Source organism: Malaclemys terrapin, chromosome 2, assembly GCF_027887155.1.
Source record: "Malaclemys terrapin pileata isolate rMalTer1 chromosome 2, rMalTer1.hap1, whole genome shotgun sequence".
NCBI lineage: Eukaryota > Metazoa > Chordata > Testudines > Emydidae > Malaclemys > Malaclemys terrapin.
The window spans coordinates 247,659,709-247,674,676 of record NC_071506.1 but is presented as its reverse complement, the minus strand read 5'-3'; the positions used below and the strand labels follow the sequence as shown (position 1 = coordinate 247,674,676).

The 14,968-nt window shown below is 40.9% G+C and overlaps 1 protein-coding gene across 3 annotated transcripts in view; it reads right to left on the bottom strand.

The window, feature by feature from the left end:
• The window catches only part of LOC128832916 (macrophage mannose receptor 1-like), a 53,519-nt gene that overhangs the window by 13,354 nt on the left and 25,197 nt on the right, over positions 1-14,968 (bottom strand). For all 3 annotated transcript variants that reach the window (XM_054020621.1, XM_054020622.1, XM_054020624.1), the window contains 10 exons: positions 13,203-13,238; positions 12,943-13,106; positions 12,107-12,174; positions 10,777-10,877; positions 10,060-10,202; positions 6,253-6,367; positions 5,444-5,625; positions 4,735-4,837; positions 2,276-2,505; positions 119-284 (listed from right to left, as the gene is read on the bottom strand). In XM_054020621.1, coding sequence (XP_053876596.1) covers positions 119-284; positions 2,276-2,505; positions 4,735-4,837; positions 5,444-5,625; positions 6,253-6,367; positions 10,060-10,202; positions 10,777-10,877; positions 12,107-12,174; positions 12,943-13,106; positions 13,203-13,238 — 1,308 coding nt within the window. The remainder of the gene's footprint in view (positions 1-118; positions 285-2,275; positions 2,506-4,734; positions 4,838-5,443; positions 5,626-6,252; positions 6,368-10,059; positions 10,203-10,776; positions 10,878-12,106; positions 12,175-12,942; positions 13,107-13,202; positions 13,239-14,968) is intronic.

Sequence of the window (14,968 nt, the reverse complement as noted above, 5' to 3'; positions counted from 1 at the left end):
TTCTCTATCCGTTAATATATGTTAAATATTATATATTGTTGTAAAACCAAATCCAATCTCTAGTGCAGGCTCTCGAATTCCAGGGACGAAACTAGAACTGTTACATTCAATTGCTTACCATCAGACCGTTTACAGACAGAGAAATAATTTTCATCACAGGATGCTGTTTTCCAGGTTCCATCAAGGTCTAGATAGACACAGGCTATTTTCTGTTTTGGTTCCCCTCTAGCCCAATTAGAATATTTGATTCTCCTGTTATCAGTCCATTTGTAATAGCCATCAGTCTAAAAGCAAAACAAATGGAATTAACAAATGGCAGCTCATAGGCATAAACATGATTCTCTCTGTTTACACTCTAGTCTCCTGTTTCAGATCAGAGGATTCATACACATCCCCTGATGATATATGCAGCCCTATTTTTGCAGGAAACACCCATATGCCATTGTTATTATGACACATTCAAATGAGTACTGAGCACGTCTGAGGGTGATGTAGAACAGTGTGCCTTATGCATTTGTAACCCTTCTGCCAGGTGAGTCGGCAGCAACAAGGGCCGGGTTCAATATCCAGGGATTCCTCTTAACAACACAAAATAGACCGGATTGAGTCCCACCAAGCTGGGAAAACTAAAAACCACCCTGGGGCTCCTGTCAGAGGCAATACTTCCCCACTCGCAAGCACTGAGTCCGTGTACAACAAAATAAAGCTTTTATTAAAAAGGAAAAGGGACCCAGCATTAATTTGGGAAAACACCACAATCACTATTTAAAAGCACGAGACCATAAGCTTCTACCCGTAATACTCCCAACTGTGTTACTGAAAAAACTGCAGCAGACAGAAACTCAAATAGAAGAAAAAAGTTCCACCACATACCCCTCTGCCGATCCACACTAAATGTGTTGGTCTTTGCTAGCAGAATTTGCACCCACCACAGCCACAACGCTGGGATAAACAACCATCAAGCAAAGAGCGAGGCTTTTGCAATACAGTAACTCCTCACTTAATGTTGTAGTTATGTTCCTGAAAAATGCGACTTTAAGTGAAACGATGTTAAGTGAATCCAATTTCCCCATGAGAATTAATGTAAATGAGGCAGTGAGGTTCCAGGGAAATTTTATTCACCAGACAAAAGACTATATTATATATATACACACACACACACACAGTATAAGTTTTAAACAAACAATTTAATACTGGTACACAACGATGATGACTGTGAAGCTTGGTTGAGGTGGAGGAGTCAGAGGGTGGGATATCTCCCTTACTGCTAAATGAAGAACTAGCAATTGGCTGAGCCCTCAAGGGTTAACTCTCTCACTCTACAAGGCAGCAGGAATGGAGGGAGATATGCGCATTTCCCCTTTTAGTACACTGCCTTGTTAATTAGATCAGCTTGCTGAGTCCGCAGCTGCTGCAAGCTCCCTCCATCCCGAGCCCTGGTGTGTCCCCCCTGCTCTAGGGAAGATGGGGTAAGCAGGGTGCAGGAGCAGAGGGGAGGGGGACATCCTGACATTAGCCTCCCCCCTCTCTCTTCCCTCCCCACCGCACAGCAAGCAGGAGTCTTGGGGAGCAGCTCCAAGGCAGAGGGCAGGAGCAGCACATGGCAGTGGTGGGAGGGACAGCTGCAATTGATAGCCTGCTGGACAGCTGCTGCACAGGAAACTTAGGGGAGCGGGGAGCTGATAGGGGGGCTGCTGATCTACCCTGTGGTTCCAAGCCCCCACCAGCTAGCTGCAATGGGCTGCTCTTCCTGCAAGCAGTAGACAAAGCAGGTGGCTGCCAAATGACGTTAGAAGGGAGCATTACACAACTTTAAACAAGCATATTCCCTAATTGATCAGCAAGGTAACAATGAAACAACGTTAACCGGGACGACTTTAAGTGAGGAGTTACTGTATCTATTAAATAGCAGCTTCCTCAGAAACAGAAAAGAACTTTCTACAGTCTTTACCATCTGAACCACATTTCCTAGACTTCCCCTCCAACTGCTGATCAGCTTTCCTCACCACATTTCTATTGCTCCCCTTTTCCACTCACTACTTGTTTCTCCTAGTATGGCTTCCCTGCTACTCTAGCTGCATCTCAGGATATCTTTGAAGGACCGTGACATAGAAGAGTTAGGGATTCCTAGATAACTTGATACTCAGCTTGAGACCATCAAGAGTCTACCTATTAAAGCCCTATAAAATGGATAAGGTCAAAATTTAAAGGAAAATTCAAGCTCTATTTGGAGTAGCAGCGTACCATTCAAACCTCACCCGTTTTGTGTTCTTACCACATTGCTGTTGAGACCAACCCATGCAGGCTCTCCAAACTGCAACATGTATAACCACAGGAATAAAGCACTATAGTAATCCAAAATGCTGGCAAGTTCTAAAGATTTTTTCTTGCAGTTGTTTCGTGCCTCTTCCCAATTCATTTTGGAGCGGATAATTGAATAGCTACTATTACCATAATGAATAATGTCTGAGGCTGGAATTGCTGGGGAATGAAATAAATCAGGGTCTGTTGTTTTGGGGAAGAAAAAAAAAACAATGAAAATGTTTGCATGCTTGGTTAGTCGTAACATTGCACCACAAATAAATGCAGTATTACAAAAATTGAGTGGGACAGCACAAGCAGTAAGTGAAAATCATTCCTCATTTACAACCCAAAGAAATTTAAACAATATATTTTGATGAATCGTGTTTGCTGTTCAAATCTAGAACTATGAATCCACACCTACTCTAGGTCACAAGTGAAAATCAGCTGGGTGCTTGTCACAGGATGGATTTCCCTCTAGCCAACTGTGAAATTCACCCAACACAGAAACCACTTAAATCCTCAAAATATGAGTACACAGGGGTGGGGCAAACTGCTTCCTAAATGGACAAGCAAAACAAACAACTATTCATTCTTCCCTTTCCAGAGTTTAATCAAAAGAGTTTGGGGTACAAACGGAAAACCAAACCAGCATTCTCCCTCTGATGGTATGGTATACGAAATACGACTTTGGCTGAGTTGTTCTCAGTGCAGGGCCTGAAAAAGTAGGGCAAAAATGGCTTAAAGCTGCTGCCTTTGTGCTTACCCAGTTTTAGTAGCAACTGGGAAATGCTTTATGCCAGCCAGAGATTTCTTTATGTAAAGGGAATCCTCAGCTGCCATCCTCTGACCCAAATTTCTGTTCTTCCGGTAGTGCCAGCTGTGGCACCTATCTGCTATCAAGCTGAGTCCAGCATTTCCCCATAACTAGCCACATCTTTCCTCTTCCTCTGGACTCTAGGAGTTGCAAATGAGCTTTGGATGAATCTGTTCTCCAGCCACTTCCCACTCTGCAGATCTAGAGGAAAATTGGGTTGTGTAGCTTTGACCCTACTTGGGTAATGCCAGTCAAATTACATGAAATCCCCGCAGACCCAGATGAATAGTATAACCTTTTATTGTGTCCTTAACTTAATCCCCAAGAGACATTTTTTCTCTGTTAATGATTTTTAAGAGTACAATTTTTTTAGTTATATCCTATATTGTGGAGGTTACTGTTGGACTTGTGCTTTTTAAATATTAGCCAGGGCACGTAGAGGCTGGGATAGGCACTTTTTGTGGTTGTTCTTATAAATTAAATAAGCACATAGAAAACTACAACAAAATAATGTACAGAGGGACATCTCTGGTCATGAAAGGCTCAAAACTAGAAAAAACCAGCTGCAGGCATGAGGTACAGACGTAGAGTTTTGCAGAGAAGTTTACAGAGGCCTTGTCTACACTACCAGGGTAAGTCAACCTAAGTTATGCTATTCCAGCTACGCGAATAACGTAATTGGAGTCGACGTAGCTTAGGTCAATTTATCCCGGTGTCTTCACCGTGCTACCTCAATAGAAGACGCTCTCCCATCAACTTACCTTACTCTTCTCGGGGAGCTGAAGTACTGGAGTTGACCAGGGAGCACTCTACCATCAATTTAGCAGGTCTTCATTAGACCCCCTAATTTGACACCTGCTGCATCGATTTCAGCAAAGTTGATCTCCCCAGTAGTGACGACAAGCCTATTGACTCATAGACTTTAAGGCCAGACATTATACCTTCCCATGCAGTGCCAGTTAAATTGCAGTAATTTCTTTTTGTAATTGCAGCAAAGAAACCCAACAATGCCATGACCAATGGTATGGCATTTCAATATTATGAAAACAGTAATTACTTATTAGCTTTTATTATAGTTCAGCACTTTGACATAAACCCTACCTATTTTTCCAGGACAAGATTTTCAAAGGTGATATTAAGTTCTTCAGTTTCAGGGTGTTCAACTTAAGACCTCTTCAATGGTTCTGATTTTCAGAAAGTGCTGACCACCAACCCTCTGAAAATCACATCCTTTTGAGGGGTCTCAAGATGGACACCGAAAAATTCAGACACCCAAAATTATTAGTCACTTCTGAAAATCTTGGTCAGAACATACAAATGGAAAAATTGAAATAATAAACGTTTCCCTTTTCACTCAAATCCTGAGTATTCAGACTCTGTGAGTGAAGTGCAAATAAACTGGAGGTGAAATCTAACCCCAACTCAGAGCCATAACATAGGGTACCCGTGATAGCTATTCCATCTAGAATTCCTGGGCTGTGACAGAAGATGCAGCTTCTTGGCACCAGATGCTTGAGATATTGGCAGCCACAGTATCTGAGTAAACAAGGAACTCTAGAACTCAGAGGGGTTATTAAATGTGCTTTAAATTAGAAGGCTGATCAAATTAAACTCACTGCTGTCCATCTGGCATATATAGCTTTTGTTCTGCTGACAATCATTGTTTCCCCATTTCCCTTCCTCTCCTACCAATCTCTTCATCATTGCAATACAGTCAGTCTAGGACAAAAGATACATGAATTAATAAAAGTGAAAAAAATGCTGGCAAAATAATAGAGGTTACTTATTAATAATCAGACCCAATAAATCTTTTTCTGCTCTAATTTTGATTCTGTGGCACAGTGTACATAAAACTACTTTTTTAAGAAAAGGAAACAAGTATTTAAAATTCTGGAAGGAGGTGGGTTAAATATAAGTATTTTCTTAAAAAGCAAAAATGAACTTCAGGGCTTGCATTTGATTGGTACAAGAGCATTCGTCAAGTGCTGGCAATCCCTTACAGTGCACCCAGACTATTACACTATTATCATACAACCTATCATGTAAAAGAAAATAATGCAAAGTTAAAAAAAAAACATACTGAGTATCTGCAATGAATATAACTCTGTTAAAGCACCATGCTACTATAGTTCTGGATTTCTGCAAAAAAAGATTTGCAATCAGAACTGCTAGTACATGGAGACAATGTAAAAAACCTAAACCCTCCGTTTGCAGTACCGCCTTCCGTGGCAGTCACTGTTTTCAATAAGAGACAAGTTGAACTGGTTGCATAAAGCTTGACTCTGCCCCAGGTTACAGTGGTTTAGTCATATTTGTTCTGTTTACCTCCTGTGTAACAAGTGTCCAGTCAACTCGTATGTAACTATCTCTAAATGGGAAATTCCTGGCCCACTTTGCATAGTCAAATAAACTCCCATCTGTCCAAAGATAATGGCCCTCCATGTTAATATCGTTCAGTCCAATCCAGGTTTCAGCCATGACATCCTTTAAATGGAAGGTGAGGAAAGCTGCAAAAAACCCAGAGGTATATGTTTTACAAAAATGGATTCCCTTTCTCCAATCTCTGAAGACACCAGCATGCCCAAAACTTGAACAATGGTAAAAAATACTAAAAATAAAATTACTGCTCAAGTATTGAATTAAAAAAAACTTGCAAATGCTACATTTTATTACTCTAAATAATTGCCTGATGGTGAGATTGAAAGGAATGTCTGTTACAAAAATAGTAACTTAAAAGAGATAGGAGGATTTAATTAGGAAAAGTACAAATAAAGGTTTTCAGTTTAAAAACTCTAACCACAGCCCCTTGGGAGAGGACACAGAAATAGTACAGCCACAACACAGGTAATTTGTACCCCCCACCTAGGAACTGCTGTTCAGTACCCTATGCATAATGTGTTACAGAAGGCACTCAGGTACTATAGTGATGCATGCTAGCATCGAACTTTGGAAGTTAGGCAGGTATGATACATTTTTCTCAAAGTAGTTTTCATTAATTCTTATATTAACTATTAGTGACAAAGGCAGCATAGTTTACTGGAGCAGCCTCAAAATTCCAGCTACATAAACTATGTTTATGATTGTTAGAAATGGGTAGATGTCTCATCTAGTACCGAAGGGACCAGATATTATACCTTGCACTTGTTCATTATGTATAGAAGGCAGGTTTCCTCCTAACTTTATGCAAGTGTTTCGTGCAGCATGCCAAGTCAATCTCTCTGCTTCACTGGAGCCGAATATTTTATAACACTGTGGGGGGAAACAGGACATTTTACTGTAAAGTGCCCAAGAAAGAATAAACCATGAGATTTGACCCAGTCCTAGTGCACACGCATACTGAGCTCAAAGAGTGGGGGACTGTTTGTAATGCCAGATAAAAAGGGGTGGAGCTGGCAGGGTGTGCAGTACTTCCACCCCAACAGGCCATCCAAGATGAGCGTTGGAGAAGAACTTATGATTTATATAGAAGGTCTATTGATAAAGGACATTGATTTCAGGGGTGAGCTAGAAGGAGTGAATTCTCTAAGAGCATCCAAGCAGGAACTATGTCTGGTCCAAGTTAATCAGCGAGGTTAGGCAATAATTGTAGGATAAGGTGAAATGTAACAATCAGTGTCCAAAGGGGAGAAGGAACTGAACAATATGATGAAGACTGGGTTAAATCCATGCCCGTTTTGGCAGCACCCTGGTGGTTGCTGTTTGTCAATCGGGAGAGAGTTGTGATCTAATGGACAGAGCACTGGACTAGGATTTAGGAAACCTATTCCTGGCTCTGCTGCTAGCCTGCTAGATGACCTTCGGCAAATCAATTCACCTCTCTTCGCCTTAGTTTCCCGACCTGTAAGAATGGGATAATAATATTAACTTCCCTTGCAAAGCGCTTTGAGAGTTACTGAAGAAAACCGCTATATAAGAGTTAGTTTTTTACAACATCATCATCATCATCATAAAACCTGTTTTCTTTTATATGTACTTAACCTTTAAAGATCTAGGAATGTGCTGTATGCTGAAGGCAGCTGCCATTTTGGTTATGTCTACACTTATAGACATGTGTAGAAAGCAGACTCTGCATGCCCCCTGGCCTGGGTATAAAAAGCAGTGTAGACGGTGGGGCACTGCTTAGGTGAGCAAAGACGCATCAGAACCTTATGGTATATCCCCTACACAGCTCTCTACTCCCTCAAGCAGCGCCTCCCCATGCCTACCCTGCTTTATTTTAAGCAGCGTAGTGTCCCTCTGCCTTCCTGTTGACAGAGCTTTTCCCAGCCACAGAGAAAGACTCCAACAGCAGGGAAAGGCTCCACCAGGAGTGAAGCAGTGGGGAAAGACTCCAGCAGCTCCCTGCTGCCAGAGCCTTTCCCCCCATCTTCCCCTTGCCGGAACCTTTCCCAGCTGCCTCCCCACTGCCAGAGCCTTTCGCTGCCACATGGACCTACACACCGCTGTGTAGACATAGCCTGCTTTTCACTGTGGTATACAGCTACATGTACCCTATGTGCCACCGCTGCAAGTGTAGACAAAGTTTTTGCGTTCAGTTCAAATGGAGCCTATAACAGAGGAGACACATACTGTGCTTTCCTATGGAACACAGTCTTGTCTTCATGAATGTGGCTAAAATTCAGAAAAAGAAAGTCACTTAGACTGAAAAGTTATGAATGCTATTTATCTCTTGAAAATATTATTGTCTAAGGACTGTTTGAAGTGGCAAAAGAATAGAAGAATGGTCTAAGAGAAATAAGCAGAGGATTTTACATTTGAGTATTTCTAGGAGGTTTGCTTTAGGGATAAGAAAGGGGTCTGCTCTGGAGCAAACTTTGTGTACAGTACCTTTGGCATTTCCACTTTCCCAGATCACTCTCAAGTCTGGGTCTCTCATTAGCATATTAGAGTCCTTAGGCCAAAAATTTCAGCTAGTGTAAACCAGCTTTGACGTGAAAGGAGCAGTATCAATTTACACGTGCTGAGGCTTTGACCTATTGGGTAATCAATCTTTTGTAAATTTAATGAACAACTAAATCTCCCCATTCAGTTGGTTTCAGGGATAGTTTGGGCAGTGACCCAGTTAGACATAAAATGAGAAGAAGGTTTTTCATTCAGTGCGTATATATTTAGCAGGAAGATCTGACTCTCTTTCTGTAATGCTGATACAAAAGTGATCTCCCTGATTTGTCTGAGTGCTCATTGACTGAAGAGGTATATTTTTCTTAATGAAACTTGCTACTTCCCTCTTTTTCTGCCCTTATAGATTCAGATTCTAGGACTGGAAGGGACCTCGAGAGGTCATCGAGTCCAGTCCCCTGCCCTCATGGCAGGACCAAATACTGTCTAGACCGTCCCTGATAGACACTTATCTTTCCTACTCTTAAATATCTCCCGAGATGGAGATTCCACAACCTCCCTAGGCAATTTATTCCAGTGTTTAACTACCCTGACAGTTAGGAACTTTTTCCTAATGTCCAACCTAAACCTCCCTTGCTGCAGTTTAAGCCCATTGCTTCTTGTTCTATCCTTAGAGGCTAAGGTGAACAAGTTTTCTCCCTCCTCCTTATGACACCCTTTTAGATACCTGAAAACTGCTATCATGTCCCCTCTCAGTCTTCTCTTTTCCAAACTAAACAAACCCAATTCTTTCAGCCTTCTTTCATAGGTCATGTCCTCAAGACCTTTAATCATTCTTGTTGCTCCTCTCTGGACCCTCTCCAATTTCTCCACATCGTTCTTGAAATGCGGTGCCCAGAACTGGACACAATACTCCAGTTGAGGCCTAACCAGCGCAGAGTAGAGCGGAAGAATGACTTCTCGTGTCTTGCTCACAACACACCTGTTAATGCATCCCAGAATCATGTTTGCTTTTTTTGCAACAGCATCACACTGTTGACTCATATTTAGCTTGTGGTCCACTATAATCCCTAGATCCCTTTCTGCCGTACTCCTTCCTAGACAGTCTCTTCCCATTCTGTATGTGTGAAACTGATTTTTTCTTCCTAAGCGGAGCACTTTGCATTTGTTTTTGTTAAACTTCATCCTGTTTACCTCAGACCATTTCTCCAATTTGTCCAGATCATTTTGAATTATGACCCTGTCCTCCAAAGCAGTTGCAATCCCTCCCAGTTTGGTATCATCTGAAAACTTAATAAGCGTACTTTCTATGCCAATATCTAAGTCGTTAATGAAGATATTGAACAGAGCCAGTCCCAAAACAGACCCCTGAGGAACCCCTCTTGTTATGCCTTTCCAGCAGGATTGGGAACCATTAATAACAACTCTCTGAGTATGGTTATCCAGCCAGTTATACACCTACCTTATAGTGGCCCCATCTAAATTGTATTTGCCTAGTTTATATATAAGAATATCATGCGAGACCGTATCAAATGCCTTACTAAAGACTAGGTATACCACATCCACAGCTTCTCCCTTACATAAGGGGAGTAGTTCCTTATTTTCATGTTCTTGTGGTCATGTGTATTTCCATTTACCACAGCACAGGAACAAAGTAGTATTTGCACAAGAAGGTTAAAATATTTGTTTTCCTTGTCAGCTATTAGTTTGCTGATATTTAAGATGACAACATTCAGATGTCCTGCTATTTATTTAAAGTGGACCTACTGCATTTTTTCCAGTTCACCCTCATTCAGAAAACTGTTTAGACTTTCTGCTCAATAGAACAGCTGGTATTTTCATTCACTAAACTTGTCTAAAACAAACCCAAATAGCAGAAAAAAGAAAGAGAACTTTGGTTTAGGCCTACTAACAGATACAAAAATTACTCCTCTGTTAAATTAATTCATTAGAGATTTAAATGTGAGTATGACATCATCAAAATGGCCCAACCATCCAGATAGAATGCAGCTTTCTGTATAGAATGATATATAAGATAAAATAATAATTCATTTGTACCATATTTAATTTCCCTGAAATACTGTAGATGTTTGTTACTGTACCTTATTATTAAACAAAAGCCAGGTTTCAGGACATCCTCCCAGAGGAGAAGGTGCTATTGAAGCAAATTCTGAGTGAGAAGAACGGTTGTGCCTTTCACAGATAAAGGCATTTTTAATACCACAGTTTATGTCATTCCAAAAGCCTGTAAATAAGTTAAATAGAGAAAATCACTTTAGGAGATTGACATTTGTAGTATCACCCTCAGAATGGTGAGCCTCCGACATTGTCAGTAAAACAAGCTGACAAGGGGGGAGGGATAGCTCAGTGGTTTGAGCATTGGCCTGCTAAACCCAGGGTTGTGAGTTCAGTCCTTTAGGGGGCCACTTAGGGATCTGGGGCAAAATCAGTACTTGGTCCTGCTAGTGAAGGCAGGGGGCTGGTCCCTTCCAGTTCTAGGAGATACAATATCTCCATTTTTTGGGGCAGGAGGGATAGCTCAGTGGTTCGAGCATTGGGCAGCTAAACCCAGGGTTGTGAGTTCAATCCTTGAAGGGGCCATTTAGGAATCTGGGGCAAAAATCTGTCTGGGGATTGGCCCTGCTTTGAGCAGGGGGTTGGACTAGATGACCTCCTGAGGTCCCTTCCAACCCTGATATTCTATGATTCTATTAACAGAATTGAGATTTCTTTGGAGGCATACAGAGTAACAGCTCCACCCCACCCCTCTCACAACTCATTCCTTAACATTTATCCAAAAATATTATCCCATTACTCACCAAAATCTTTGTTCATGACCACACAGTTTTCATCATTATTTGCAAAGTTGGGTTCATTTGGGGCCCAGGCTACATAGTTCACTGGGGTTCCATCCAGCCAGCTAAAAGAAACAGTATGACATGCGTCTGAGGAAGTGGGTATTCACCCACGAAAGCTTATGCTCCAATACATCTGTTAGTCTTAAAGGTGCCACAAGACTCTCTGTTCCTTTTTACAGATCCAGACTAACACAGCTACCTCTCTGATAGTATGACAGTAGCTACTGGATATCTAGCCTTATAATTGTTTTAGCATTACAGGAGTCATTTGGCAAAAAAATTAAGAGAAATACCATTTGCGATAGTGGGAGTTACATGGTGAAAGCCCTGCGCATCAACTAGCGGACATAGTCTTTATTCATTATTATTATTATTATTATTATTATTATTTATTGTTTGTATCATGGTATCACTTATAGGTCACAACCTTGTTGTTGTTCCATTTTACTAATACAGCCACATATAGTAAAATTCAGGCCCTTCCCCAAAAGCTGAGAAAGCCTGAAACCTCAAGCTCTCACTAGCGTCCCAGTGATCCCCTTGTTCCCTAAATATTTTAGTGCTGGGGTGGGAGCGTATCACTGCACATTTGGTCGTCATTTGCTTTCTTTCTACTTGGCATGCTGGTGTGGAAGAATTAACTTATTTCTAGCAGCTCATTTGACCTCCCCTTCTCTTAATGTGAGGGCGAGGGAGCTGGCATTGGCAATGCCTCTCCTCCCCTCCCATCTGCTCCAGAAAACCCTTTCCAAGAATGTTTCTAAAACAGTAATTCTCAAACTGTGGCCCATTGGTGATCCTCAGAGAGCTGTCTGCTCCCAGGCTGCAGACTGCCCTTGTTTCCTGCTGAACTGATGGGAGACTATCATGAAATGAAGAGTAGATGTAGACAATATGATTGTCCTTTTTGGAAAAATGGAAACCACACTTCTCACACTAAATATGCCCATAGCAAGGGGCACAAATCCCAAGAATGAGAATCTGCAGAGTGTAGCATCTTTTGGAGGAACAACTTTACATAATACAAACAAAACAAATAAATTGATGAAATTTAACACATGGATTTGACTTGCTCACATTTCCCCCCAAAATTTAGAAATTGGAAAAGAAAAGATTTTGTTTTTATAACACTGGAAAACCATTTTCACACAGACTTTTCTGCTCAAACTAAATTAGAGTAAATTTTCACAAAAGTTAGCAAACCTGGAAATGGAATACCTAAGAAACTCAAATATTGCAGTGCAAAAGAGCAGTCATTCATTACACACTTTAAAGTTGCTTCTTTACTTACCTAAATTTTTGATCAAAGCTGACAGTTAGGCCAATGAAATATGAATTCATTCTGTTTTTAGTGTAAATCTAAAATGAAGAGATTACACTAATTTAAAACCATTTATCTTTTATACTGAGCAGAAAACTAGAAGGGGCTCAGCCACCTTTGCGGTGCTGTTTTTCCCTTCTTTGGATCCCAGGGGGCACAGAGCACGGATCCAGGATCCATGCTGTGGTAGCAAGTAAAGCCAGGAAGAGTGAGGGTGGGAGGCATGTATAGAATGCACATCATCTCTCTGCTCCTTAACTCTGCAGAGCTCAGACAGACAAGATAATACAGCCTGGGGCAGTATCTTCCTCTCTACCTCCTCAGCATTCACATACTTTCTCTCTACTCACCAAAAGTAAATAAAATCCTAAAATAAGATTGTGGGCCAGTGTTTTTCTCTGGATCGTTGCCTTTATTTTCTCAACTGCTTTGCTGCATCTCATGCCTGAAGCACTCACAGCAACATCAGATGGTGTTTCATTAGGCCATTAAGGCCCTATCCTGCATGCCTGACTCAGTCCAAACTCCCATTATCTTTGGAACTTTTGAACCTAACAAGTGGAACAGCAGCGGAGTTTGGAAATTATTATTTTGCACTGCAATTTGGCTGTTAAGAAGCTAATGTAGGTACAAATGTAAATGTAATGAATTAACCATGCTGGTTCTATTGTATAATTAACTCCTGATGAGATGTGGTGCGGGTCTGAAGGGACTCTGCATTCTCTCCAAAGTTTTGGAAGCAGAGCGTGAGGTGTCTATGATCACTATATTGAACGTATTTTTGAATCAATATGTCTGGCTCTTACATATCTCCATAGAAATTTCCTTTCACTTTCACTGTCAATGACAGCAAGATCTGCAAACTTCTTCTTGCAAATATCCCAAGCTTTCTCCATATGGACATTTTCTGTGCTGAAGTAGTACTGCTTGTCTTCGTAGATAACCCATCCATCGTCAGTGACTTTATAATCTGAAAGATAAATAAAGTGCCATATGCGGTAAATGTACTGTACACGTTCTCATCATACAGTTATATTTTTTTCTGGCAAGAGGGAAAAATACCTACCAAACTTAGTACTTGGTTCAGGTTTTAATGGAATGCCTGTAAAACAAAATATCAGCATGAGCTTTGTCTCAAACACTCATTCAAGGAAATTGATTTTGTGCAGTAGCTAATGACAACGACTTGCAGGAAAAAAAGGAATCAAGCATTATCTTATGCACTGCACAGGTTTTTGTCATTAACTTCACAAGACTAACATAAAATATATTTATCATTTAGAATAATATCATTGAATAGTTACATTTGAAGAAAACACACGTGTCCCTAGCAAGTACTGGGTTGCTATAAGTATGCACTCTGAATGCTACTTTTAAATGTGCTCTAAAACATATTGCCTTAGGTGAAATCCATGGGTTCAGACCCTCAATGTTCCTACTTAGACAGAAATTAATTATTTCATTAACATTCTACGATATGGTAGGGGTCAGAGCAAGCCATTGCAGGCCTGTGTCAGCAGTGATGCTGCCATGTACACCGGTGCAAACCAGACATGAGGATTCATGACACTGATTTTTCATAAATATTACAAGTAATTCTCTGTGTCCTCACTGGCTCGTGCTATCTTGATGGTTTGGTTTGTGTTAGAAAAGTGGGGTTTTAAGAGAAATTTAAAGAGAGAGAGGGTAGGCACCTTGCAGATGAGTTCAGGGAAGTCAAACCAAGCAGAGAGGGCAGTGTGGAAGAAGCCATGGAGGTGATTGTTTGAGAAAGTAACAAGGAGGCAGACAAGGTGGCAGAGTGGGACGGAGGTGATGCAAAGCCTGACTCAGGAGGATAGATTGTAAGCGGTGCTTAATTTGTAATGAAAGAGGTGCCGGGGCTCAAGCAATTTTTTTACATTCATAACTGATGCAGTAAGCCCAAAGGTGCCGGGACTAAACTGCCACGCCTAGAGGTGCCGAGGTTCAGTGCAAGCAAGCCCCTGGTACAAATTAAGCACTGGTTATAAGGGCTAGTTTTACATAGACCCCCAAAGCCTGGCTCTAACAGAAATTCTCACAGTTAGAACAGTTTTAATGCCCTAGTTAGAAAGTGGGCAATGAGAAAGAAACCATCCTGTTCCTTGCCCCAGGTCTGGCCCCTTGAAAATTCTTCTTCTTTCTTCAGTATGCCTTGTGGGGGGTTTGCGCAAAGGCAATTATTACTGCTGTTACCTTTCCTCCTTCCTTCTCTGATTTTGTTTGAGGGGAAGATTTTATGAAACAGTATGAATGAGGAACAAACGTTCTTTAGGCTATTGCTTCAATTTGGGTTCTAACAGTCAAATAGCCTTAAGTTTGCCCTGTAGTGATGGCATACAATATTGTTTGTGGTCATTGATAAAGATAAAAGCAATTTATAATTATTTTAGATTTTTTCATATTTTTCCCCACATGGTAACATTACAGGAAAGAGTTAAGGTTGTTTAGGTGCTTTAATTGTGCATTTTCCAACTTTATCATATTTGGATTTCTTTTAAGTGTGACCTGAAGTCTGAATTTCCTGGATTTGTAATGCTTGGTTTGAACACAATGACAATATCCCTGCAATCTAATTTCTCTAAATTACTCTAAAGTTCTCCTATCTTTAGCTCCATCTTAACCTAGTTGGGTTTTTTTGTCTCATTTTTAAAAATTACTCAGAATCTCATACATGAACAGTAACCAAGGAACCCAAAGAGGACGTTTCCATTGAGCTGAAGATATGCAGTAGCAACCTAAAATAAATTTTTCTTGGTTTTAACTTTTAAGGGTGATTTGTCAGTGCAAAATAGCCAGAGCACCCCTGAT